Source organism: Marmota monax, unplaced genomic scaffold (genome assembly GCF_021218885.2).
Source record: "Marmota monax isolate L192 unplaced genomic scaffold, Marmota_monax_Labrador192_F-V1.1 WCK01_AAM20220418_F8-fsc00198, whole genome shotgun sequence".
Taxonomy (NCBI): domain Eukaryota; kingdom Metazoa; phylum Chordata; class Mammalia; order Rodentia; family Sciuridae; genus Marmota; species Marmota monax.
Window position 1 is genome coordinate 1,140,188 of NW_026693558.1, and position 27,698 is coordinate 1,167,885.

At 37.3% G+C, this 27,698-nt stretch overlaps 1 protein-coding gene and 1 long non-coding RNA gene across 2 annotated transcripts; one reads left to right on the forward strand and one right to left on the reverse strand.

Annotated features, from left to right (window-relative positions):
• Window positions 1–624: 624 nt before the first annotated feature.
• On the reverse strand, window positions 625–11,418 carry Hey2 (hes related family bHLH transcription factor with YRPW motif 2). The gene is made up of 5 exons (XM_046458678.2): window positions 11,144–11,418; window positions 9,277–9,355; window positions 9,061–9,144; window positions 6,531–6,612; window positions 625–2,718 (listed from the first exon to the last, which is right to left on the reverse strand). The coding sequence occupies exons 1-5, from the start codon at window positions 11,224–11,226 to the stop codon at window positions 2,033–2,035; spliced, it is 1,014 nt and encodes a 337-aa protein (XP_046314634.1). The 5' UTR covers window positions 11,227–11,418; the 3' UTR covers window positions 625–2,032.
• A 47-nt stretch (window positions 11,419–11,465) lies between these two features.
• LOC131424696 (uncharacterized) lies at window positions 11,466–19,500 on the forward strand. The gene is made up of 2 exons (XR_009228124.1): window positions 11,466–12,071; window positions 12,839–19,500. It is a non-coding gene; the product is annotated as an uncharacterized LOC131424696 (long non-coding RNA).
• Window positions 19,501–27,698: the final 8,198 nt, after the last annotated feature.

Sequence of the window (27,698 nt, forward strand, 5' to 3'; positions counted from 1 at the left end):
GGAGGAATAAGATGATTTGCAACTATCTCTTTTTAACCACTTATGGACAGAAAAATAACTCTCCTTCTTTTTACTTTGAGCATATTGATATACATAAGAAGAATTTTTTTTTCTTTCTTTTCATCTTTTTGGTCCAATGGCTTCAGGAACTTTATATCTTATTTTAGATATAAAGATCTTATTTTATATCTCTTCACCAGAGGGGACAATGCCCACAACACATCCATATCAACAAAATAAATGTTCTGGATGCATGCATATGCCTATTATGCAGTTAGGTGATGTTTACAGACACTTTACAAATATTTTTGAGTTACAAAATGCATTACACATTCTAGATCATTATCCATATGAGGTATTCTCACATTTGGAAGTATTGAATTTGCACTTTACCAAGAATTATGGTTAATACTAAATGGCAAAGGAAAATAAACACTTCTTGCCTCCAAATGTCTCCTCTGCCTATGTTTAATTGACTTATAAACTCATATAAATGCTATTTCAAGTGAGCTGTGAATTATACCAAATGATTTTGAAATATATATAGAAAAGCCATGTAAAGGAAGGCCTCACTTGAAATTCACATCAACTTTCCATCTGAAAATCAAATCATCCACATAAAAATAGTCAAAAAGAACTTCATTTAATTAGTGAAATGTAGACTTTTGCATAGAAAGAGGTTACAAAGTAATGCGAAAAAGACTAGGTACAGTAATTTTAAAACAAATATTTAAAAGTATTTTTGCATAATGTTTAACATTTTCATAATGTTTATTGCTTTCTCCACACAGCAGAGAAATGAAGTGCATAATACATGCTGTGTTTTTATCTTTCAAATATAAAAATCTCACGTGCTCAATTTCAATGTATTAAGAGATTATTTTGCCATTAAGCAAAAATCTAAAAAACAAAACAGCATTATGTAGTACTAGTCTAGGCATGGGCAAAAATAATTTATGTACATCCCATTGCATACATTCATCTTGATTTGGGATCAAATGTGATCACTAACTTGAGCAAGAATATTTTAAAACTGTGGTTTTTCTCTTCCCAATGTTCTCTCCTTTTCTCATCACCTCCAGAAATACACCTCCCCAAAAGGTGACAAGATCAGATGTTACATGTTATGTGGAGAAAATGAAGAGGATAAATATATAAAAATAGTCCAAATGAAACTGAATAAATTAATCCAAAGTCTTTCAAATTGGAGTGTTTCCAAGTTGGCATGAATTGGCCTCTGGTAGGCACACAGTAGGCAATTGCTTCTAGATGCACTATATAAATGTAAGGTTTATATAAAGAAGCACCGTATTTTGAACCATCTAAAAAAATGCCTGGGGGCTTGCAGGCAGAGCAGAAATGCTTGTTAATCTGGGTTCTGATGGAATAATTGTTTCTACCAATTCAATGCTAAATGTTACTGCTTGGCAAGTCTGTACAAAGAAAGCAAACTAAGATCAAACTAGGTCTTTCAACTTGAAAATAATTTTCAGCAATCTTTTTGACCAATAAAAACTGTTGGTTTCAACAGAATATTCTGGCATTGTCTGCAGCCTAATGCAAGACTTCTGTTCCTTTCCTTTCTTAACCTAATGCCTACACTCTTCTTGTGCAATGTTGCATGTTCAGAAGAAAACCTTCCTTAGCTCAGGCACTTATGAAAGATGGATTTCTTTTCCCCATCTAGGTTCCAGAGAATTCAGTCATGACATTTTTCTTCCCCAATTCGGTTGTGCAGATGCACATGTAACTGAATGTTACAGTCCATGTATTTTTCAGGAAACTTTTAATGGAAACAAGTGTTGAGTTTTCAAAAGTTGCTGATGTCGGTTCGGTTACCAAGCTGCCTTAAACAAAAAAAGAAAAAAAGATAATACCACATTTCCACTAGTGAGGTTTGTGTCTCAAATAGCTTTATTGTTCCTTTGTGGATCTGTAGGTATCTGTATGGCTACCTTCATGGTGCAGAGGTTTTAAGCCGACTCTGAAATGAAGAACATTCAATTACAATTGCAAGAAGTTCAAGCATAACTTAAAAAGCTCCAACTTCTGTCCCCCAGGGTCGGTAAGGTTTACTGTTTGTTCCGCTGCTTGTCTGCTGGGGACTGGATGTGGCTGACACTGATAAGGGTGGGCTGATTGCTGTTGCTGCTGCCACTGCTGCAGCTGCATTTGGGGGGAGCATGGGAAATGCTCCCGCGAAGGACAGAGGGAAGCTGTGTGCAGCTGCAGTGGCTGCTGCAGCTGCGGCATGGACGGTAGCTGAGAGGGACAAGAGAGAGGTGGAGAGAGGTGGCACACAAGGGGCAACGCTGCCAGTTGATGGCATTCGAAGGGCAGAATCTGCATGGGCAAATGTGGCCGTGAGGAGGGCAGAGCCATGGGCAGGAGGCACTTCTGAAGTTGTAGAGAGGCGACAAGGTGTTGACTCCGAGGCATGGAGTCCGTTGGGTTGGAGCAAGGCCGCAGGAAGATGGTGGAAGGCTGCTGCCCAGTGATGTGGATGAAGGGAGTGATGGTGATGGGCCATTGAGGATGTCATTGCGGCTGCCTCCCGCTGGGAGGCGCAAGTGCTGAGATGAGATACGAGGCGCACGCGTAGTGGATCTGAGGAGTCCAGGCCTTCTACAGAGCTTAGGTATCTGGCCACTTCTGTCAGGCACTCTCGGAATCCAATACTCATGAAGTCCATGGCAAGGGCATGGGCGTCAAAGTAGCCTAAAAACCGGTTTGAGGAGAGTGGGGTGGGGGTGGGGAGATGGAAAGATAACGAGGAGCAAAATGAGATTACATGAGTCCTACTGTGCCCTTAGGATATTTAAGTAGAAAGATAATCTTTTCTGAAAATATTGCCAGTTATTTATAGTTTTAATTTCTGTAGAAGAAAGTATGCTTTCAAACTTGCATGTGTGACAGCACTGGTAATGTGTCACAGTTGTTCTTGCAAGTAAATATTAGGGGGGGGGGGGATTAATAATGTCCCTGTTTCAAATCTTCCAGGAAAAAAAAAGAAAAAAGGTGTCTCTTCTTTAGCATTGTGAGATAAGGACATTCCCCAGTAAACTTTTTCATGGAAATAGAAAAGGCTTCTAAAAGGCTTCTCTCCTCTGTCCCAAGTGTTAGAAATTACAGGGCTTATCTGAAACATCTGTAAAATGCAAATTAGCAGTTTGAGGACTTTCTGTAGATATGTGCTACAATTTCACTAATTCATAAGTACTTTTTGACTCACACTTTTTTTAATCAACAAAGTGAATACATCATTATTTTGTATGAATTGAATGAAAACAAAATGAGGTGGTTTTTTTTTAATTGGTTGCTAATTTGAAGATCTGATTTTTCTGTCAGATAATGCAAGGGTGTTCTAGTAAAATGAGATTACTATTGTATAATCTTTGTTTTTCTGAAGTTCAAATATGTATCTCCTTTGTTGGTTATTTGACTTTTATGTGGCATCTGCCCAAGGGAAAAATGTGTATTAATTGTATCTGTGTATATGCCCCAACAGCCCACATCTGTAGGTTATTACCATAAAAATAGCTAAAGTTGGGCCTTTTATAAGTCTTCTTTTATCCAGAGATAATTCATTATAGGAAATGGTGATTTCTAATTGTTATAGTGCCAATTAAGGGCATGATAATAGATACTTTTGGGGGGGGGGGAATGGCACCTTCTTTGATCACCAGTCTGTCCAAATATATCCTTTTCTGATTCTTTCTAATTTGCAATTTCTTCTTAAGTAATTTTCTAATTAGAAGTTTACTGTACTCACATTTTGGATGTATGTATACATGAATGAGAAATAAGATCAATTTCATCTAAGGCATTTACTATATTATCTTTTTATGCTTTTCAGCTCAAAGTATTACCTGTTTATCATCTACTAAAAATTAGACTAACTTAAATTAGAACCTAAGTATTTTGGAAAAGAGTAGTCACATAGAGTCAAAATTGTAAAGCTAGAATTCCAATAGAAACCTGGAAGTCTTAAAAAAGATGTTTGGGGCAAATGTATTCACCATTAAAACAGAAACAATAGCACAATGCTTATACAAGAGAATATCATGGAATGTGGAAGATGGGCAGCAAAACTAGCTATCATCCCAAGACCTTGGCACAGCTAATCAACAAAGCCTCTGGGGTTAGAGGAGAAGCTCCTAATGTGTCCATGAAAAGATTTCACATTTCAGTTCTGAGGGTTCTCTGCAGGGCTTTGCAGTCTTTTGATTTCCATGAGGAGGAGGAGGAAGGTAATGATTAGAGTCTAGAAACCCAAAAAGATTTAGAAATTTAAGTGACTCTACCAAATCTTCTCTAGAACTACCACATTATCAAGATGGTCTATAAAGAATGAACTAACAGATTTGAAACTCCAGGAGCTTCTGAGAAATTTTATTTGTGGTCACGAAGTAAGTGACGTTTGTGGTTTGCCAGCTAAATTGCTGTATATGGCTGAGTCTTTTGTTGCATCCTACAAAATACAAACTATTTAATTCCTATCCTGTTGTTGAATGCAAGAGAGAAACGATGATGAGTAGCTGTCTCTTGTGAATGGATCTCGGGCCAACATAGCACACGTGTCCATAACCATGCTCTGTGCCAGCATGATTCTATGGACTTTAAGTCTTGAAGTGCATTTACTCACAACAACCCTGTAACATGGACAACCATCTTCATTTTACAGATGATGAAATTGAGATTAAGCAAGGGTTAGTAATTTATCCCAGGTCACAGAGCTAACAAACGGTCAAGCCAGGAGTTAGGAAGAGACAACCAAGTTAGAGTCTATGCTCTTTACCCTGACATTCTGAGATAGCTGGGAGTCTTTAATTATGCAAGACCAAACTGCCAGTCCCCCTTCTTTAAGACCCACATATTCTCCTGTTCTATGACCTTTCTAATGACCCAGCAGTCAGGAGATTTGCATGATGCCTACTTGGAAATATCTGCTCATAAACTATTCCAGGATGAATTTTAGGACTGTTCAGGTAGCCAAGAATAGCAACCAAGATGGAACTCAGTTTTTATTATGAAGCCAAAGAACAATATTACTCTTTAGAAGTACAACTCATGCCAAATATTTGAAACCCTGATAACATTTCAATGCCAAGGGAAGGAGAGCAATCACACACTTCTTCTGTACCATCACTAGCTCAATCAGTCTCAACATTCTGAGACCTTAGGTGTGGAAACATCCATGATGCTGGAGAGGTCTTTGGAGTTCATCTTGCTAACGGAAGCCTCAAAGAGCAGCAGATTACTTCTGTGGAAGTCAAAGGCAAGGCAGTGGCCAAGCTAGGCTGGATCACTAGCTTTCTATGATTTAACTCACTTCTCTTCTTTATATTACAAGTAACGTTTGTATCCAACATTACTCTATTTTCATTTGGGATGGCTTCTTGGGAAGGTATAACCTGGATAAGCCATAATGTGTGAACTTAATCACTTAATCACTCTGTACTTCACACAGGTAAAAGATGGTTAAAGGCAGGGTAGATAATCTACTAGTTCTCCGACTGGTAAAAAGTCATTTCCCTCCAATGACTTGCTCTGCCCTGATTGAGAAATAATAGCTATTAGTAGAAGGCTAATGCTGAGCACAGGAGGCCTCCAGTATTTAGTTTAACACTTAACTCCTTATAGTACCCTCTCTCTATTCAGTGGTTAAATATATTGAATAACACTCTTGGATGAGATGAATAACAAAGGCTTCCAAAGAATGAAAAAGCTACAAACAAGCAAAATCAAAGCTGTCATCCATCAAGTGATATTTGGGGAAGGGGATAATGAAATCTGAATGATATTGTAGCTTTTACTATTTTTAGCCTGAGATACTACTGATCCTTCTCTGATCCCTTGAAAATTCCTTCCTAAGGTACTGTCTAGTACAGAGAATCTCTCTCTAGGGAACTGGGCCCAGAGGAGACTCCTGTCTGCTCAAGAATGAGTCGACTTGGTTCATAATTTCTAATATAGACATTTCCTAACTGCACTTCAAATGTTTTGTTTAGTTTAAAGCCAAGACCAACTAACTCTGAAAACAATAATAAAAATAATTCTAGTTACTTCTTTTACAATTCTTACATGATTTTGAGTTCTGGCCTTGATTTAATGAAGTAAAAAGAAGAAGGAAGAATTAGGAAGAGGAAGAAGAACAAGAAAGAAGGATTGCTTCTAACCTCCTGTTTATATTTGGATGTTTGTGTGTTTGTTTTGTCTTTCTGTACAGATTCCAGCATGCGCTTCTTAAATCCCAAACAAATCTCTGACCAGGCTGCTGTGAATGAAGCTTTACTCCCACAGTATTATGAAAGCAAACACAAGCCCAGGGTCAAGTGCTTCTTTTGTTACAGAAGTTCTTTCCCACGAGTTCAATCCTGCCATTAGCATTGATTTCCATGGCTTTAATCTGGGGCCGCCTATCTCAGCTTGTTAAAGAACTGTTCAACTATGACTTCCTTACAATATTAGAGGGGAAAGATGAAAAGAGAAAGGTAAAAAGGGAATAAAAAACAAAGCCACCAACTTACCTTTACCCCCTGTTGCCTGAAGCATCTTCAAATGATCCACAGTCATTTGCAATATTTCAGCTTTTTCTAACTTTGCAGATCCCTTCATTAAAAAAAAAAAAAAAGTCTCCTAAGTCTTTCAGAAATTAACTTGGAACATTATAGATGGATTTAGTTTTATAGTTTCAATTTTCCCTCTCACTAGAAAATTCTAAATATATTATCTTCATAGGGAAATCTGAGTTCTTTCCAAACTTTACAGGGAAACACCTAATAATAGGCACTTGTCATTTTAACTTTTAAAGACCAAAAGAAGACATCAAATAAATGATTTTTAATCATAATTATATTCCTAAGATCACTCCAAAAATGTATTAAAATTGCAAAAATGTCAAACTTTGTGTTTCATTTCTAACTTGGTTAATATTATATTTTATTAGAAAGCATTCAATATTCATATAATGATGGAATATAGATCAGTTGAATACCAACTCTGGAATATAAGGGGACAGGATTTTAGCAAATTATTGTTAAAAGTAGATGAGTCAAAAATAGAAAATAGCTCAGTGGAGGAGTGTTTGCCCAGCATACATGAGGCACTAGATTCGATCCTCAGTACCACATAATAATAAACAAATAAAATAAAGGCATTCTGTCCATCTACAACTACAAAATTAAAAAAAAAACAAAAAAAAGAAAACAGAAAATTCTGATAAAGCCTTAAGGTGATTCATAAAGACCACCAGTAAGCAGAACCAAGAAAAAAAAAAAATTAGTTTTTTTTAATCCCTTAATAGTTACCAGCAGGTGTCACTGTGAATTTCATGATCACAAACAAAAAGGAATATTTACAACTTATTTAAGAAGCATAATAAATGTTTAAGGATTTTTAAACCTTTTAAAATAGTTCTTACTAAAACTTGTCTTGCAAATGTATTTTTATGTTCCCCTTTTTAAAATAAGGCAACCCCTGGAAATCAATTGAAATACAAATATACCACCTCAAACTGTCTCAGGGGGCTGTGGGTGGCTTCTAATTTCCTGGAAGAGCTAAATAATTAAACCAATGTGTTTCTCTCTCTCTCCCCCCCCCCCTCTCTCTTTTAAAGCATTCTAAAGTTTATTCCAGGTTTCTATGCTTTATTTGTTTTGTGAAAATTATCAGCACCCAGGACATGGCAAGAGTGTTAGAATTATTTAACTCTAAAGTTTAAAAACTCTTCTAATCATATTGTGACAGGGCCAGCTCTCTAGGGTTGGTAGCCAAACCCTGCTAATGGGAAAGCTTATGTTTATGGTAACTAGCTGCCAAACAACTGAGGTTTGTTCTTAAGGTTTGTTTTAAGTCAACTTTTAAGGAGAAAAAAAAAAATCCAACCAATCAAGGGAGTGGAGGGGCACACCAAACTGACTGTTCCTCATAACTATAGACATTTCAATATTCAAAATTTTAAAAACATTCATTATTGACATTTTAATTTGCAGCCCTTGTCATTGAAAATGCTACTAATCAAACATATAATTTTTGTATTTAAAACAAAAACAGTCTCAGCATATAAATTGGGTGTCTTTCTCTTAAAGATCCATAATCAATAGCATATCATATCCTGTACTTCTGTCAGTGTTCAACTTTTCCATGAAGATGTACAAGGAGTTTCTGTGAAAGTGACCAATAACTAAAAACTGTAGTTTCTGGAAAGTCTCCAAGGACTTTGCTGGCCTTGCTTTAGAATGTTTGTGGATTCATGAAGTAAACAAACAAACAAAAAATGGAATAAACAAACAACTGCTTTCTGGTACCCTACTTGGAATTCAATTGAAAATATTTTCAACAAGGACATATGCCACATCCTTTGAAAGATGCTCTTAGAAATCCGTGCCATTAGCCACTACAGCCAGAGAAACGTCGCTTTTCTAAACCACAAAGAAAGATTTAAACATTTGGCTTTCTGCTTTTCTAACTGAGTAAAATTGGTTTTTGTAAAAGAATATTTGAACCCTGAAAAGAGGCATTTATGACTAATTTGATTTTTGCCAACTTTCCAAAATGTGCCCCAAATCAAACATCATTCTATTAACCCAGCGATTAAAAATGAAAGCAAGAGGCTTGGTAAAGAAATTGTATTAGTAGTATTATTTAGGAAGTAGAACTAGAAAGTTACTTCCTGGGCTTTATTTATTTTTTTTTTAATTTAAAAGATTTTTTAGTAGTTTGAGAAAAAATGATATTTCACATATATGTTTTGAAGAATATTACATACAGCACAGTTTTAAACAAAACCACTACTGGTGTTCATAGAAAGAACAGAAGAAAGCATGAACACTGTTACCCTAAAGGGGAAAATAAGCTAAAGAATGGAAATGTTTTTCAACTTCATGATGGATTATGTTTTTAATAGTTTTGCCACAACAAAGCATTTTATTGAAATAGCTGCTCTGTGCCAGATCAGGGCACATACACCATTATTTTAATGAGCTTTAACAAGAAACTCACATTCCCAGATGAGAGAATCAGATTCTTTGGGCTTTGGGGGTGAGGGGGGTAGCTTACTTGTTTTTCAAAAGCAGTTGGCACCAGTCGTCTCAACTCAGATAAACTGTTATTTATCCGATCCCGGCGCCTTTTCTCTATAATCTATCTCAAAGAAAGCAAAACAACAGAAGTTTATGAATACATAAATGATAAAATTACTCATAATGGAAAAAACACAACTGTTACATATTAGGCTGGATTACATGAAATAAAAAGAAAAAAAAAATCACATACCCCTCTCCTTTTCTTTCTTGCCATAATTTGAGATGTTGTTGTTGGAGAATTCGATCTAATCACAGAACTAGTACTTTGCCTATGAAATAGGAAGAGTATGTCAGGTGCTGCATTAACATAACAATGGTTTCTACTGGGTACTTGTGGCACCCATTAAATATTCAAAGTGTACAATTCATGCCTGTGTTATTTTATTCTTAGTTTTTACTTCCCTTCTAATAGCCTTGCTTTGGGCCCTTCTGTCTCTTTTCAGGCAGGAATTATGGCCTTTGAAAGATATTTAATTGGTAATCCAGATGCCAATTCTATTGGTCCTCCCTCCTGTCAGATACACTGAACAAAGTAATATCACTTTCAAAAATAAGGATCATATGAAACAGCACTATCAAATAGTTATCACACATCAAACTGTTGCCCCTAGATGCAAACTTTAAAATGTAGAGAAGTTATTATTATTTCAAAACTTCAATTAGGAGTATCTTACACAGGGGGGAAAAAACCCCACAAATTTGATGTTCTGCACATTAACATTCCCAAAGAATAACCTAAATTACACATGTAATGACAGCGAAATTAAAGTTAGGCTTAGTACTAGGTAAAGGTTTTACTTTGAAAACGAAACCATAGGTGTCACTCAGCTTTCAAACTAAGCTTAAATCTCCAGAAGCTGCAATCCACCTTGAGTTTACTAATGAAAAGCCATTTTTATGTTAAAAATTAAAATTATTATTTGGTCTCATAACTTTTACACTCCTTTCTAGTTTGTATCTCTTTCTCTTCATAATTCATGAATACTATGCTTCCTTATGGCTCAAATTCCCCAGGTCCTGTTATTTGTTCTCTTTCATTTCAGAAATACTGCACACACCAGGTTCCTATTACCTCACCTTCTCACTTCTGGATCTTATTTCTGAATTAACTAACCCCTTCATTCTCACTCCTTCTCTACTGGTTTCACCTTTCACGTGACATCTTCCGTTTTTTCAGACCTCATTTTTAAAGATGACACAACACTTTAATAAGAAGACACTTTGTAAATGTTTCATGTAAGTATGGTTGCTTTTGCTGATTCCTGACTCTGATTTGTTTAGAATAAGAATGTGGGGAAAAAAAAAAAAAAACAGTTTTCCAAAGGCAGGAAGAATTTCATTCTTTGAGTGACAGCTGCAGATAAATAATTAAGGTGCTTCTGGGGATGGCAATTAGAAGCAATTATCATTTGACCTGCCTTGGCTCTAAAATGCCTTGGTAATCTCCCTCTGTCAGAGGAAAGTAGAGGTCTGGCTTCTGTGATCAGAATGCCGATCTTTTCCAGGCTTAAGAACTATCAGTCAAAGAAATGCCAGATTGGAACCTTACATCTGTCACTCACTCGCCTGATAGACCAATCACTCACGGTTAACCTGCACAATTCAAGCTACTTAGGCTTGACATCCTAGATTGTTTTAATTGCTCCAAAACCTAAACCTCTCTAAAAATAAAAAGTTAAATTACTTCTCTTCTCCTGAGCTATTTTGGAACTGCCTCCAAATACAGCTTCAGCGGCGGGGGCATCTCCAGTTGCCCGGACGTGCCTATCCGCGCGCCCAAAGCTGACAGCCTGGGACCCTCCCTCGCCAACGCCTGCACTCTCCGGTTCAGTCGAGTCCTCAGTCTTCTGCCCCACCCCTGGAGAGAAAACCCACAACTCTCGCCCCACCCCAACTTACGCTAAATGAGCGCCCACCACTTGAAGTTTCTCCGGCAAAACTTTATTCTCTCTAGCAGGACGCTGCAGACAGAAGCCTCGGGATTTCCAAGAAACCCTCGTGCCCAAAGCTCCCTGACACCCTTTGGCCCTGGCAGCTCGCGCCCAGCGCGCGCTCACCCGGAGTAATTGTTCTCGCTCCCCACGTCGATGGTCTCGTCCATGTCGCTCTCGGAGGTCGTCTCCTCGCAAGGGCGCTTCATCTCGGCAAAGACCGTTCCGGGCGCAGCCCTGCCGGAATCACCGACGCTGAGCGGGGTGCAACACCCTCCCCGCCTACCTCCTCCTTCTCTCCCTCCCGGGACTTCTGCAGGCGAGGCTTCAGCGGCGGCGCGGTCGGCTCCTCGCGGCTCTTTCCCACGCCGCAACCCTTCTCCGCAGCAAGAGCCGGCGCCGGCCACGCCCCCCCGCGCGGGCGGGGTCACCTCTCCCACCCCCGGCTTGCCCACCCCTCCGCCTGCCGGGCACCGCCTCCTCGGGGGCCGGCGTGGCCCGCTATTGGCTGGGGTAGGAGGGCGTGGCTGCGTTCGCCAATGCCCGCCTCAATGCTCTGGCAAAGGCGTGGGAATGCGGCCGCCGCGCACCTGGGACCCTGAGCTGCGCGCGGGCTGGGAGAGGCCGCGGAGAGCGTAAGCGCGGGCTGCTTAATTCCAGCTAGTGAGCGCGCGGTCTCAGACGCCAGCGCGGCGGAGGCGGAGGCGAGCCGGCGAGGGGCGGGCTCTGGATCTGGGGTTTCGGCCCTCCTCAGCTCCCGGCGGTCTCGCCCAGGGAGTCTTAGTTCTGTGTTTAAAGAATAACCCCAAGCGCGTGGCTGAGTGTGAACAAGCGTGTGTGATGTCGGGAGGCGCCGTGACTTAACCGAACCGCCCCGCTCGGCTGTCCCTTGTCTGGACCAAAACTGCTGACTGGCTGACCCCAGCGGTCACATTTGCCCTGTGGGGTTTTTGAAAACCTTAAATCAATGTTGCTTTTCTCTCTGACAACTCCTGAGGCTACTTCCGCGGCCTCTGAGCTGTGGACAGATAAAGACGCAAGTTTCCCCGACCAGGTACTTAACAGCTGGCAGTCGGAGGGTTTGAGAGGGCCCGACTGAAGTCGGATTTGCTATCCGTCTGTTATTTCCATGTTGTCTTTGGCCACAAGGACTGTTTAGCAGACCTCCAGCCGTGGGCTGGAGTTTTGTCTACTCAGATGGTAGGAAGGACTCGAGTAATGAAGAGGGGATTTCAGGACACACTTTAGGATTTCCAATTCGAGTTTCTTGGGCTTGGGTAATCCAAATAAGTGCATAATTTCTTCCTCAATCTCCCTGGCGTGTGCAATCGCAGCCGCCGAATTAATTAGATTCAAGACGTGAAGATTCGTGCTTGGAAATTCAATTTCTTTTCTAAATTCCCAGTTCATGTCCAATAGTTCTTAGTGCACGGGCAACGTGGGTTGTCTAGGACTCCACTTCTTCTTTCAAATTATGTTTTTAAGCTACTATTTCTGCGTTTAGTGGAATTTTTGAACCGGTTATGCCGAAGTATCTCCGCGAGGGCAGGAAGTGAGGGACCGAACCTGGGACACCGGGGTCCGTTCACCCTCCGTGGCGCTTAGGTACCAGATGGAGGGCGGAGTGTGGTTTGGGGTCCAGCCCGAGACTCCACGCTTAGCGTCGGGACAGTTCTGAGCTTGGTGGTTAAAAAAAAAAAAAAAAGCGTTTGAGAAAGGTCATTTTGCACTCACCACGTGCCTGCGCCACTTACGGATTTATATTTTTCTGGGGCTCTGCCTAGTGCATCTGTTTAACAGTCCATTCTTTCCTAATACAAGACCTGTAGGGTCGGGAAGGAGTAGAGGAAAAGATGTGGACAGGAAAAGACTGAAACCCGGGCAAGAATTGCTCTCAGGGAGTGCGGGAAGGAGCCGGATCAACGCAGAGGACCCGCAATGTGGGTGTTAAACTCTGATTAAAACATAAAACTCCTTCCCCACTTGCCTCGGTTTCTTTTGTGCGGTCCCTACAGCGGTGCCTTCAATAACCGTGTGAACAGAAATCCGAAACGTCCCATTCTGCCTTCTGAAACGTAACCCCGGGCTAATAACACAATCAGCGTGGAGCGGGTGGGGCCTGGTAGGGTTAGACCCGGGTCAGTGCCTGGCCCCGAGTCCCCGGGTGGCCGTCACTCTCCATCTCGGCTATCAACCTCAAGCGTGCGCCCTGCCTGCGTGGGACTTCTGGCCTCTGTCCGCGGTAGCGCAGGCTGCTTGAGAGCGGTTGCTCAGAACAGAGTAGGCCAGCAACCCGACGCCATCCCCGCTCCAGGTCCCCGAAATCCTTTTGAGGGTGAGCCCAGTGCACACAGGATCCCGGCCCCAGCTCTCCAGACTGAGCGCGCGAGTGGTTATTGCTCCCCAGCCACAGGTGAACACTTGGCTGCTGGTCTTCGCGAGCTCAGCCTTCACAACTCTGGGTGAGGGCTGCACGTTTTTCAGAATGCCTACAAGTTCAATTAACGTTTGCCACGCGAGCAAATTAGCGGGCGCTTCCAAACGCCTGAAGGAAAACCTAAAATCATAATTGGAAAAAAAAAAAACCCCTACGTCCCCCCCCCACTAGTGTATTTAATTATAATGATTGCGAAAAATTGCAGAAGGAAATGGTTTGCTTGCAATAAAGTAGCAACTGGTTAAAGTATTTCCATATTTGTCTTTGAAGACTTACCCGCTGTACCGTGTCATAAAGAAAAACACAGCAGGGACGAAAGCACACACGGATTTAGTGTGTGTGTGTGTGTGTGTGTGTGTGTGTGTGTGTGTGTAAATAAAAGCAAAGAAGATCATATTTTTAAAATGTTTAGAACAGTATATAGTAGGCGTTGTATCTGGTAAAGAAGAATGCTTAGAGCAAAAGACAGCATTTTGAACTCTATGGAAAGGGTACGCTCATTTATTTTTAAAATACTTAATACAGAATTAGGGCGACTTTTCCATTAGATCTTTTATTCCCCTCAAATAACTCATTTGCCTGTCCCCTTAGGTGCCTTGTCCTTCTCCTGTCCCTCTAGTCTTGGGTTAGAGGGAGAAACAGAGGAAGTTCTCTTAAAGACCCCAGCCTCCAGCATGCTTAAAAAAAATCGCGGATTGGAGGTGGGGGGCGGAGTAAGGAGTTTTGGGTGGGGTAGGCAGAAAGAAAAGAGAGAGAAAATGAGAGAATGGCGGGATTTTAAGCTTCATTGCCCTTCGGTGACATCCTTTTCAGGGAAAGTTTGTTGAAGGCTTACTAAGACTAGAAAAAAAAAAGATGCCCGCGAGTAGAGAAAGTAACCTGCAGTTACTCTCTTTCTTTTTGAAAGATTTGAATAACGAGATAATTAGACTGATGGATAAGGTGGTAGTGATGGGGGGAGGACTGTCCTAGAAACAAAATGCTCTTGAGAATGAAAGGCCAGGACGACAGATCTAAAGGGAATGGAGGAAGGGAGACTGTCGCCTTCGCGAAATTGGTCCTTTGCCCGTGTTTTGTGCTTATGTGATTCAACTGTCTTAGTGGCCTGAGAATGGTATGTCCAGTGAAATTTGATCAGAAGATATCCAATTCAATGGTTTGGGTATTCCTCTCGGACGACTTTCCCCCTACTCATTTATTATGAAGTTAGTTTTCGCATCTATATTGATACATTTGACAATCTTGACCAAGTCTTATCTTGTCCCACAAAGTTTGTGTTTTGTTGTACAAACTAAGGAAGTGATTGCTTTACTGTAATTCTAAAAATTCTCTTCTGGCATTTTGGGAATGAATTGGGTTCTCTTTTTATTATTTTTGATCTGCTTTTCTCTTCATTAAAGCCCTCTGATTTTTTTAAGATCCGTGTTCACACTTTGTTATTTGAGGCTTTTCTGAATCCTTGAGACTATTTAAAATTATTTATAAAATGCCATGTATCCCAGCATTTGGCTCAGAAAGCCATCAAAGGCATATCACTTTAAAAATGTTTGAAGGTAGTTTTGAGAGAAGTGAAGTCAGGGCAATTCTGTTATTTAGAGAGCTTTCTATAACCTAAATGCACATAGTTCAAGCAGAGAAGTCCAATATTTTACACCTTTTGAAATGTAATAATTTACAGGGCTCTCTCCTACATAGGGAGGATAAATAGGTTCCTCTGGTAAGTGCTAGTCTATTTGCAATTGCTGGGGCAGGTGATAAGCACAAGTGTATCTGTGGGCGGCCTGGCTGGGAGGTCTTCCTTGAATACATGGCTATGCTGAGCTGGCAACGCCTTAAAATGAGTGAGAATGCTGAGCCAGGGAAGTGGAAGCCAAGGGTAAGATCCTTGTGAATTTCAATACCTTTCCTAACATCAGGCTGGTAGGAGGCAGGCCAGTCTAGGGTCACTGTGGGACACAAATTTGCAAGCCAGTAAAGCAAAACAAAGCTCAAAACCAAGGATAAATTTTGGCCCACCAAATTTTCAAGGTTGGTCATCTCTAAGGAGCTGATTTACCAGTTTTAACAATATTCATGTCTAAGTCGCTACACTCCTGCATTATTTCTTCCCCATTAGGAGCTATTTATTTGTTATATCCAATATTCTGAGAAAGGATGTCTAAGATCCCAAATACTCTTTTCCTGGAAGTTACAATGTTTAAATTGATCTCTGCTTTAAGGGAAAATTTATTTAAAAGCTTTTATTTCATGGTGTTATTAGTGCTGTTATTAGTGCTTAGCACATGTTCAAGGATGAAGACTGTTTTATTGTAGGACCCTGAAAAGGAGGTTGTGTAGCAAGTAAATTTTTCCATATTCCAGTAAATAGCAGCCAGAAGATATCAACACACTGTATTAACTGAACTCTTCATGAGGATTAAATTTATGTTGGCAGGGTTTTCTTTTAAGGAAAGCTTTAAATGTCCATATTCTTGAAATTGTTTGATTGGCAGATTTTCCCCCCTTTTAAGGATATAGAAAAACACATTCTCTTCTATCATGAAAATGATCTTTTAACTAATGGTATCCTCATCCTCTGGAATAATGAGTGGCATATAGTGGGTATAATAAATGGTTTGGAATAATATTTTTGTTAAAATTAATGAACCCTCTGCTTTTTACTATAGAGTTTAGATATATTGATATAAAATATAAATAACCATGAATTAAAGGGCATGAAAAGATGAGGAGAATATACTTAAATATGAAGAGGAAAGCATATATTGAGAATGGGGCCTTAGTTCAGCCCTGAGCTTGCTGAAAGCCAAATCAGAAGAAAAATAGTGAATTTTCTAATTTCTATATTCATATAATTAGAAGCACATAGTTTCTCACAAAAGAAAAACTTTATCTAGTTACTGAATACTAAAAGAACTACATGATTGTCTTGGTCACAGATTTTTAAAATTATTTAAGATAATTATTTTCTTTGTCAAAAATTATCTTGAAAATATCTCTATTAATTACAACATGAAAAATAAAATTGACTTGATGCATAAATGAAAACAATAGTTTTTCTCCTAATAGCTGGAAAAAACCATCCACTAAACTGTCAAAATTAATTAATCGACATTAATAGGACCAGTGTCTCACAGTGTTCCAAAAAAAATGTTAATTCTCAGTAAGAAAGTGTCTGCTTTCAGTTTCAAACAGAAAAAGAAATTTCAATGAGAGATTTCTCAATCTGGCATTACAGAGAGACTCTTGATATTTTTGAAATATAAAGTACTATGGAAAGTTTTAAGACTAAACATATTTGCCCATAGAATGCAAATGAACATCTATATTTTCTTTTTAAAAAAATATTTATTTTTTAGTTATAGGTGGACACAATATCTTTATTTTATTTTTATGTGATGCTGAGGATCAAACCCAGTGCCTCATACGTGCTAGGCGAGGGCTCTATCTCTAAGCCACAATCCCAGCCCTATATTTTCTTAATACATTTATTGGAACATTTTTATTAGATATGTGCAGTTTTATACCCTCTTATTTTAAAATTGTTAGGCAACTATCTGGAAAAAAAGAAAACCAGAATAGATTAGAAGTAAGAACTTTCTAATTTTAGATTTACTGTGGAAAAAAATACAGGCTATTTTTGGACCTTTGTGATTTGTCAATTTATTGAAATATATACTGTCCAAGAATCATAGAAAAATAACAAGCTCCCTTCCCCCACTTGACAGGGCTAAATTTATTCTACCAGGTAAGAATTTAACTAATTCTTAATATATATTGATTAAAAGGTTAAAAGCACAGCTGTTTTTTTTGTTGTTGTTGTTGTGCTAGCTTTCAAAATGATTTAATAATATAATAATATGTTGGGAATATTGAACTAAATTTTTTTTTAGAGGTAGATTTGGGTCTAAAGTCATAGCTCATGTCTTTTCTAAGAAATAAATACTTTAAAGAAAATAGCAGTTTATTGAAGGATTTCAATATTCACTACTGCAGTGCACTCTTTGAAAACAGAATGTAATGCTCCTTAACAGAGAGCAACTAAGCTCAACTGCAGCATGGAGAAAGAAGGACAGCGCGATATGCCTTGAATATGTAAGAAAAGTAGACATTTGTTTCCATAGCACTTTTAATCTGATTATTGAATTATGAATCAGCACTCACAGTGCTGGAGGATTTTGTTGTTGTTGTTAAGCCTAGCTATCAGGATTTTCCTAGAATAACAGTCTCAATGGGAACATTAAAGAAAATTTGAAAGACAAAATGTGATTATAAAATAGAGTACAAAGAAATTACAGACGTAGGCATGTATGTATACTTCTGTCTACAAATAGAAGTAACTATAGGTTTTTTTTAAAAAGCACAAAATAATTAAAGGTTTTATAATTGACATGACTTGGTTTTTGGTATATAAAAGGCCAGGCCTATAACTTAACTCAGGAAAATTGCTGCATTTTGGAGTTAAAACCATTTGCAAATGGCATTTATTGATTTTAATATATTTGGGTGGTATTAATTTTTGAGAATTGTATTCATTATATTTTAGTTTAATTTACTTAAAAAACTGTAAAATAAAATAATACCTTATCTTTTGTCTATTCTATTGTCTACATTTTAGAGAAGTTTCTTTATGAAGTTTTAAAAACTATACCCTTAAAGCCACACATTAGTATTTTGTACCTCTTAGGATAATGGCAATAAAATTGTTATGACAGAGAGTTGGAAGAGTAATTCTTCCTGCTCAGATGGAACACTTGAAAAATCATGTCCTCTTTGCATGAAACCATGACATATTGCATAATTAGTTATATACTTGTTTGTAGAGATTCTAGATGAGATAAAAATATTTGAAAAAAAATTTAGATGTTAACCATATATTCATGTTTTTTGGAGTGTGACTTTGGAGAAGAATGTCCATACTTTAATTTTAACAATGAAACACTTTGTTCTTATTTAAAAATGGAGTTTGAGAACATTATAGTGGAGATTAAATAGATATAACTCTGTGTAGTATGTGGCAGGGTGGGAATGATCTAAAAATGAACCAAAGAGGTTATAAGCAGAGATCATTGACAGAACTGTTAGTGTGTATACTTGAAAGTAATAAGACTAACTTCCATTAGTCATTGCTTGATTTTTCTCATAATTTTTTCATTCTCATTTCCAGGCCATTAAGATACTGACCACCTACTTTGAGCAATGTTTCCTGCTAAGTAGTGTGGGCGAGATATGATGAACAGGATTCAATTCCTGCTCTCTGGAAATAGCAAGGAAAATAATACGGGAGTCTAAACAAACAACTGGTATATAAAATGGGATGTACTGAAGGCCAAAGTAAGCAGAAAAGTACATGTTATGGACCCAAAGAAAGAAAAGATTCATTTTTAAAGGGAGATTTCAGTAGTGGCAGCTCTAAAATGTTTGTGTAGGGTTAGAGACAGTAATCTTGTGGGAAGGAGGAGGGTGGCCCATGGATTTGTATTTTCAAGCTCCATTTATGTAACAAGCACACTATTTTTACTTAGATATTATATCTATTGTGCTCTTAAACACTATGGGAGGTGAGCATCTATACCTATTTATCCTTTAGTGCTATCATGGGGTAAAGAGGAAATGTGGCATTTGAGCAGGTCCTTGAAAGATGCACAAAATAGCTACAACTTTAAATAGACCTTTTTAGAGCAGGATCAGCATTTGCAAAGACATAGGGATCATCATTTGCACTCACAGACTGAAGAGTGCAAATGATCATTAGGCAAAGATGGGTGGTGCTTAGTTTGAATCAGGGAAATGGAAGGAAAGTGAGTGGAGGGAAGAGAGTTGCCTTGGGAAATGAGTCAGGCTGCAGGCAAATTGTGGAGGATCTGGGTAATCACCTAAAGAAAAATTAAGATTCACTGGAAGACCTGGGGTTGTGGCTCATTGGTAGAGCACTTGCCTCATGTGTGTGGGGCAGTGGTTTCCATCCTCAGCACCACATAAAAATGAATAAAATAGATAGGGGTATTGTGTCCATCTACAACTAAAAAAAAAAAAATTAAAAAGAAAAGGGATTCACAGGAGGCTTTAGAACATAATTCATTAGATGCATTCATTTATTTTAGTCAAGTTTCTTTCTTGTTCTGGATGTCAATAACTCAAATCAAAACATTATAGTAGAAGAAAAATTTCAGGATAATTGTCTTGAGAAATGAGATTTTTATATTCTTTGTTTCTCAATGCAAGATATTTCGTCATTAGAAGATGCTATACTTTGGGTATTGTATGTCCCCTAAGGATCTGGTGTTAAAGGATTGGTTGGTCCCTAGCCTTTGGTGTACTGGAAGGTAGAGGTACCCATAAGAGGTGTGGCCTAGGGGAAAAAATTAGATCATTGGGATCATGCTCTTGAAGGGGATATTGGAAGCCAAACCCTTTGCTATCTTTTGCTTACTGGTTACTATGACACAAACTCCACCATGTGGTTCTGCCATGATAATACTCCGTAGCCTCAGACCCAAAACAACAGAGACCACGGAATAAAACCTTTAAAATTATGAGCCAAATAAACCTTTTCCTGTTGTAAGTTATGTCAGGTATTTTTTATAGCGATGGAAAGTGGACTAATACAGAAATACTGTCAGGTGGGACTGTGGACTGAGCCCTTGGGAAGCTCATTGCTTTTAATTAGATTCTTTGGGTTTGTCTAATATGACCCAATTTGTATGAAAAAAAAGTTCACTTCCTGCTCTATGGAGTACTCACGTAATTATGCCACGACTTGCATATCAGTATTTATGGATTCTTTTTGTGAGATTGTCAAGTTGTTTTTAAAATCAGAATACACTTATACTCTCAATGATTAATAGAGCTTTCTAAAGTGATATTTTCAGCTCATTGACTTCAAAGTAACATATAGTACAGGAACTCTGGGAGCTATGTCTGGATTTATCCAGAGTAAATACCTTCAGTGAAATATTGAGCCATGATGTTGTCCTGCTACTCTCTTGCTGAAATAGACAAAAGAGGTTACAATTACCTTTCTTTGAAAGGTCATAAATAAACATTCAAGGATTTTAGCACTCCTGTGTCATTTAACTTTTTTTAGATAAAAAAAGAAGGTCACATCCCTCCCCCAAGGCTTTGTTGAAATGAAAGTTACTTGCATTTAAATATTGAATATTCAATAAATAAGCAGCATTAATGCTTACTAGAGAAGTGCAAGACAGACTTGAAGGTGTGACTTGTTCCAGTAGTCCATTGCAGAGCAGATAGATAAAGACAAAACTCCTATTAGTCAGTAAAGGTTAACAAGGTAGGATTCTTGTCAAATCAGAGAGATTAATTTGCAGCACTGAAATCTTTCCTTAGAAATTACTATATTTCCGACTCTAATCTACTGATCAATCATTTAGTGAGCTCTTTGGAAAACTCAAAAGCAATGGAATCTGTGATTCTTGCCCTTGGGGAATTTACTATTCAGAGAATATGTTAATAATGATAATAGTAGATACTATTAAACCCATGGTTGTTATGTGTTTAGCATTTGTTTAATCCAAAAAACACTATGTGGATTAGTTTATTTAATCCTCCCCGGAACTCCTTGAGGTAGGTATAATCATAGCTTTATTTTACTGGTAGGGAATATGACCCAGTGAAATTTAAGGGTCCAAAGTTCTATGGATCTTAAGAAGCAAAGTCAGATTCTATCCAAGGAATCTAGTTCTGAGCCATTGCTTCTACCAGACTGGACATGGCTTTTAGGAATAATACATGTGGCACAGAAAAAAACAGGGCAAACAGGTAGAAGTGATACACAAAGGCTATTTATAAGTGTGCTGTTTGGAAAATCAAAACATATTCTTAAAAAGTATGTGTTATCTGGAAATTTGTTTTTTGGATTTATTCTCAAAAAGCCCTTCTTCTCACAACAGGCTCCAATTTATGATTGTGAACATAAACTTTGGAATAAATAGCAAAAGGGTCAGTCATACCCAGTTCTGCCACTAGCTGCATGACCTTGAGCATGCCACTTTTTCTGAAGTGGGACCTCATCCAACGGAGTTATTGATAGCTAACAATAGGTAAGAGAACGGATCAAATAATGTATGTCAAGTGCTTAGTAACTTTTGAAACATGGAAAGTCACAGAGATAGCTGATTAACCAAACCTGGCTCCTGAAAGCAGGTAACCAAGTTCCTTAATTTTTTTAAATTAAAATTAAAAGTTTTTTTAAAAATTTTTTTTGGTTGCACATGGACAGAATACCTTCATTTTGTTTATTTATTTTTATGTGGTGCTGAGGTTTGAACCAAGTGCCTCACACATGCTAGGCAAGTGCTCTACCACTGAGCCATAACTCCAACCCAAATTTAAATGCTTTTAAAATTACTTTTATTTTACTATAACAATACCCGTTCATTGCAAAATAAAAGTAAATTCCATTAGCAATAATAAGAGCACCTATCTTTTTATTTAAACCTGACAAAGACAGTCACCTTTAATACCTTGACAATTTTCCTTCTGGCTTTTAGTTTAGTTTTTTTTTTTCCCCCCATTTTATAAGCCATGAAATCATTTTGCCAAATACTCTTTTTAACTTGATTTTTAAGCCTAAATATACAACCTGGATATCCCTCCATTTTATTGTATGTTCTCCTGTAACATCATTTTTTTTTTTTCTGATGAAGTGGTAATTCTTGATATGACTGTACTATAAATTTCCTTAACTGTTTCTTATTACTGGGCATTTAAATGTTTATTTGATTTTTTATGCTGAAATAATCTTGTAGATTAAAAAAGTGCATGCTTTAAATAATTTTTAGTCTAAATGTTTAGAAGTGGAATTTGGTGACCAGATGATTTACACAGTTTAAAAACTTTTGATATTTCCTGTCAAATTACCTTCAATAGATCAATTTATATCCCTTCCAGCAATGCATGATAATATTCTTCTGAATCATCATGAATGGTAGACAGTATGATAATTGCCAACTTTATAAATGAAACAGCATCCATTATTTTAATTTTAATTTTTATTACTTGCATTATTAGAGAAAAAAATTAGTCTTACTGGTTATTTGTAGTTTTTGCACTACTGAAATATTTAATTTTCCCTTGAAGTAGTTGTATTTTTATTATTGAATTAAAAGTGCTTATTTTAAATCAAAGCATTTAATGTTTGTGTTATATTACAAATATATGCAAATATTTGTTTTATTTGGCCATTTTCTTTTAAATCTTATGTATGTACTTTTTGATGTGCATATGCAATATTTTTCTTCGTCAGTTTTTAATTTTTTTCCATTTAAAAAACTTTATCTAGAATTTTTTGGTCTATTTTGTGTGTAGGAGTAAATTTTAGTATATTTATTTAACAAAACATTAAATAGATGCCTACAATGTACTAGGTAGCATGCTTTTTCGTAGAGAATTCCCGTCCTCAGGAAGCTGCTGCTCCTTCACAGGTTTCATTAAGTGGTCTCAGAAGAAACTGTTGATGAATAGCAATTACTTTTTCACTAACTTCCATGCCTACTTCATTACATACCAAATTTACTAGCATAATTTGGTCTATTTATAGACTTTTTACTGGATTCCATTTTTTTGTTAATACCTCTATACTATGTCAGTATGTCACTATTTTAATTGTTAAATTTTTTTTAAATGATGTATTTTAATGAATAGTAAGGTAAAAGTGAATTTCATTACTTATGTTTTAAGGCACATTGGACTTCTACAGAATATTTTAGTCTGCACAGGGGCAATGTATTTTTTAATTAAGGGCCAGCTTCTTGTGTTAGTTACCAATACAAGCTGTTGTAAGGCATTTCTGCTGTTTTTTTGTTTTTCCTGTTTTTGCTGGTTTTATTCATAAATCCATTGGTTTTATTTCTTTATGGAATTCCTACTGTGGTAATGACATTAGTGGCCCCAATGATGGTGGAAAGGGGAGGTGGTGTGTGTGGGGGGATTGGCAGTGGGTAGATGTAAACAGGTACTATTTTAAAATAGATTTTTCCTGTGAAAAACCAAATGCTTAACATTTTTTCATGTATTTATTGATTGATTGTATATCATCTGAGAAGTGTCTTTTCAGGTCATTGGCCCATTTTTTGATTGGGTTATTTGATTTTTTGGAGCTTAGCTTTTTGAGTTCTTTATATATCCTAGAGATTAGTGCTCTATCTGATGTGTGAGGGGTAAAGATTTGCTCCCAAGATGTAGACTCTATATTCACCTCACAGATTGTTTCTTTTTCTGAGAAGAAACTTTTTAGTTTGAGTCCATCCCATTTATTGACTCTTGATTTTAATTCTTGCACCAAAGGAGTCGTATTAAGGAAGTTGGAGCCTAATCCCATGTGATGGAGATTAGAGCCTACTTTTTCTTCTATTAGACACAGGGTCTCTGGTTTTATTCCTAGGTCTTGATCCATTTTGAGTTGGGTTTTGTGCATGGTGAGAGATAGGGGTTTAATTTCATTTTGTTGCATATGGATTTCCAGTTTTCCTAGCACCATTTGTTGAAGAGGCCATCTTTTCTCCAATGCATGTTTTTGGCAACTTTGTCTAATATAAGATAATTGTAATTTTGTGGGTTAGTCTCTGTTTCCTCTAATCTGTACCATTAGTCTACCAGTCTTTTTTGGTGCCAGTATCATTCTGTTTTTGTTACTATTGCTCTGTAGTATTGTTCAACCTCTGGTATAGTGATGCCACCTGCTTCACTCTTCCTGCTAAGGATTGCTTCATCATCGCTAGGAATTAGAGAAACACAAAACAAAACTACTCCAAGATTTCATCTCACTCCAGTCAGAATGGCAGCTATTAAGAATACAAACAACAATAAATGTTGGTGAGGATGTGGGGGAAAAGGTACACTCATATATTGCTGGTAGGACTTCAAATTGGTGCAACCAATATGGAAAGCAGTATGGAGATTTCTTAGAAAATTGGGAATGGAACCACTATTTGACCCAGCTATCCCTCTCCTTGGTGTATACACAAAGGACTTTAAAAAAAAAGCATACTACAGGGACACAGCCACATCAATGTTTATTGCAGCACAATTCACAATAGCTAAACTCTGGAACCAAACTAGTTGCCCTTCAATAGATGAATGAATAAAAAACATGTGACATATATACACAATGAAATATTACTCAGCAATAAAAGAGAATAAAATCATGGCATTTGCAGGTAAATGGGTGGAGTTAGAGAAGATAATGCTAAGTGAAGTTAGCCAATCCCAAAAAACCTAATGCCAAATGTTTTTTTTTTTGTTGTTGTTTGTTTTTATATAATGAGGCTGATTCATAGTGGGGTAGGGAGAGGGAGCATGGGAGGAATAGAGGAACTCTATTTAGGGCAGAGGGGTTGGAGGGGAAGAGAGGGTGCATGGGGTTATTAATTGATGGTGGAATGTGATGGACATTATTGCCCAAAGTATGTGTATGAAGACATGAATTGGTGTGAATACATTTGTATACAACCAGAGATATGAAAAATTGTATTCTATATGTGTAACAAGAATTGTAATGCATTCAGTTGTTATATATAAATAAAAAATGATTAATTTTAAAAAAGAAAGAAAAAACAAATGCTGAATTGAATGGTGTTCTCTACAATTCAGGACTGGAAAAGAGAAATGAAGATTGTTATAGTATGAGACAACTTCATGGCTATTCCAAGAATAGCTCATCTGGAAAAGTCAATTATGCTTCTTTGCATAAAATACTAGAAAAAACTATTATATTGGTGTTATTTATTCTTTTCCTTTGTATTTATAATGGAATGAATATTAACTTTGTAATCATGTGGACCTGGGCTTAATTCTTGGTGGTGTCATTTAGAAGCTTATGTTATGGAAGTGTTATTAATTTTTCTCTCTTGATTTCCTCAACTGAAAAATATACCTCACGGAGTTGTTTAAATATAAATAAGTTAAATACAAAACTCCTAGCAGAAAATGGTTGGTTGTATATACTCAATAAAGGCCAATTTCCTTTTCCTTTTCTTCACAAATTGCAACAACAAAAAGTAGACTGTTTATAGGAAAAGTTTGTACCACTGAATGGCAACTTTGCCTGGATTAATAGCTTAATAAAGATAATGTCTTAATTTTTCATAATACCTCAATTTTCCTGTGTAGCTTTCATTTCATACTTTGCTAAATTATGGTGCTTGCAAAGTGCCTTGAACTTTGCTAGCACAAAGTACACTGTAAGCAAGATGGAATTAACATTGTCTGTGGTCTCTGAAGTTCTATAGGTGCATTCTTAATGACTGACAGTATACATGTTTATACAGTGTGTTGCCCAGATGTTGCCCAGGGACACATTCTTGCCTGAGTCCTGCAGCAGTGTTTTGCACCTGTAACTGTGCTGAATAAAAGTTGTCCCATCTATCATTTATGTAGCTTGTCCTCATGGAAGGAGTCTGATAAAGATAAAAAATCCAGGACATCATAGTATCAACAATCTTTTCTTCTTCAAAGACATCTTTCAAACAAGGCTCTAATAGCCCCTGACAAACATTAATTATATAAATCTTGCACACCATTGCTTTGTGGGAGGTGAAGTGTTTAATCAAAATGATCATCTGAGAAGAGTGTTGCTGTGTGAGGGCAGTATGGAAATACAAAAAGTGGAAAGTGGGAGCCCAGCATGTATTCAGTGCTGATACAGAGTCAGCTGTGTGGCTGGCTGGCCCCGTGTATGCTTCTGCTAGTTTTTATCCTTATAAATAAAATACATGTTATTCTTTCTTAGAAATCTATGATATGAGCTACTTACATTCTGAAGACAATAATTGTTATGATGAGTTCTACATGCTGTATATTCAGTGCCACCCTGAGGTCTGGGGTTGAGTTGCTCTGTATTATATAACTGAAAAAACAATCCCAAATTGAGCTCAATCTGATGCCTATATTAAATAATGACTGAGGAGACTTGGGAGATCCTATCACTGAAGAATGATTTAGTAGAGAATTGAGCCCCAAAGTAAAAGCATAGTATATGGGATTATATGACACTGTTGCTAATATATATTATGTGTATGTCTAAATTTTTTTATTTCATTTTATTTTAACCTGAAGTTATAACCTGCAGTGCTTGCATTTCTAGTGATTGAGAAAATGTCATTATTTCTAAAAGTCTAAGAGAAATTACATACATATTATTATTTATTTAAATCTTTATTGATGCTTTTTGGACTATCATAATATTCATCTATTTATTTGCATTATAATGATATTGAATACTTTGATATTCAATGTTTCAGCACTGATAATTTTTTTACATTTTAGGATTTCTTATTATTTATGTCTTTGATTTATCTTTAATATAGTGGGAAAACAAGTTAATTTTTTTATTGTTTGATTGGCTGGCTTTCTTTCTTTCTTTCTTTCTTTCTTTCTTTCTTTCTTTCTTTCTTTCTGGCAAGATACAATTAGTGTATAAAAATAACAAAAAGATCTTTTTGTGTCCAGCACTGCTTCTGGTTCATCCAAGTGCTCAGTTATTTGCTGAATCAGAACCACTACCATTACCATTTTTTCTTGTTTGAAATTCCTGCTTGTTTGATTCTTGACTTGTTTCTGATAAACTCATAGATTATTTCTACATTAGTTTTTTTTTTTTTTTAGAATGGAATGATTCTTTCTGTCTGAAGTCCTATTTCATAGTTTATTTGCCTATAAAGCATACAAACTGTGGTGATAATTGAACAAATCCACCTGGAGTGGACATTTTCTTCCTAGTGTCCATCATTCCTTTTCCCTCCTTTCTTACAGAACTCACATTTTCTTTTGTTTGATTTTTGTTTGTTTTCTTGCAGTGCTTGGGACCAAACCCAGAACTTCATGTATTGGAGGCAAATACCCTGCCACTGAGCTATATCCCTAGTCCCCCACCCCATTGTATGGTATCCATTACTTTGGGTGGGATTGAACTGACTATAATCCAGGATGCTGAACTGGCATTAACCAACCAATCAGAATAGTCCCCTCCTGCTTCTTGTAGTCTTACATAAGTGTGTGTAGCAGTTCCTTGTTCACATGGGTTCAGGGGGATTCAGTCAGTGAGCAGATGCAGAACTCTGAGTCAGAACATATGAACCCCACCTTCTTAGGAGACTCATTTTGGAACCACAAGGGAAGTCTAAGGATAATAAATGAAGGGCAAAACCAAGAAAACTGCATGAGCAAGGTCTCTGCATTGAAGCTGTCTGACCTTGGAACTTTACTGTTATGTGGAACCATTAAGTC

What these genes read in the sequence shown, in the direction of transcription:
- Hey2 (XM_046458678.2), bottom strand. Translation starts at nt 11,226, where the DNA reads ATGAAGCGCCCTTGCGAGGAGACGACCTCCGAGAGCGACATGGACGAG. An exon ending in AGCGAGAACAATTACTCCGG is followed by an intron (nt 9,356 to 11,143) that starts GTGAGCGCGCGC and finishes CCTATTTCATAG; the next exon opens with GCAAAGTACTAGTTCTGTGA. An exon ending in CAACTGCTTTTGAAAAACAA is followed by an intron (nt 6,613 to 9,060) that starts GTAAGCTACCCC and finishes TTTTTAATGAAG; the next exon opens with GGATCTGCAAAGTTAGAAAA.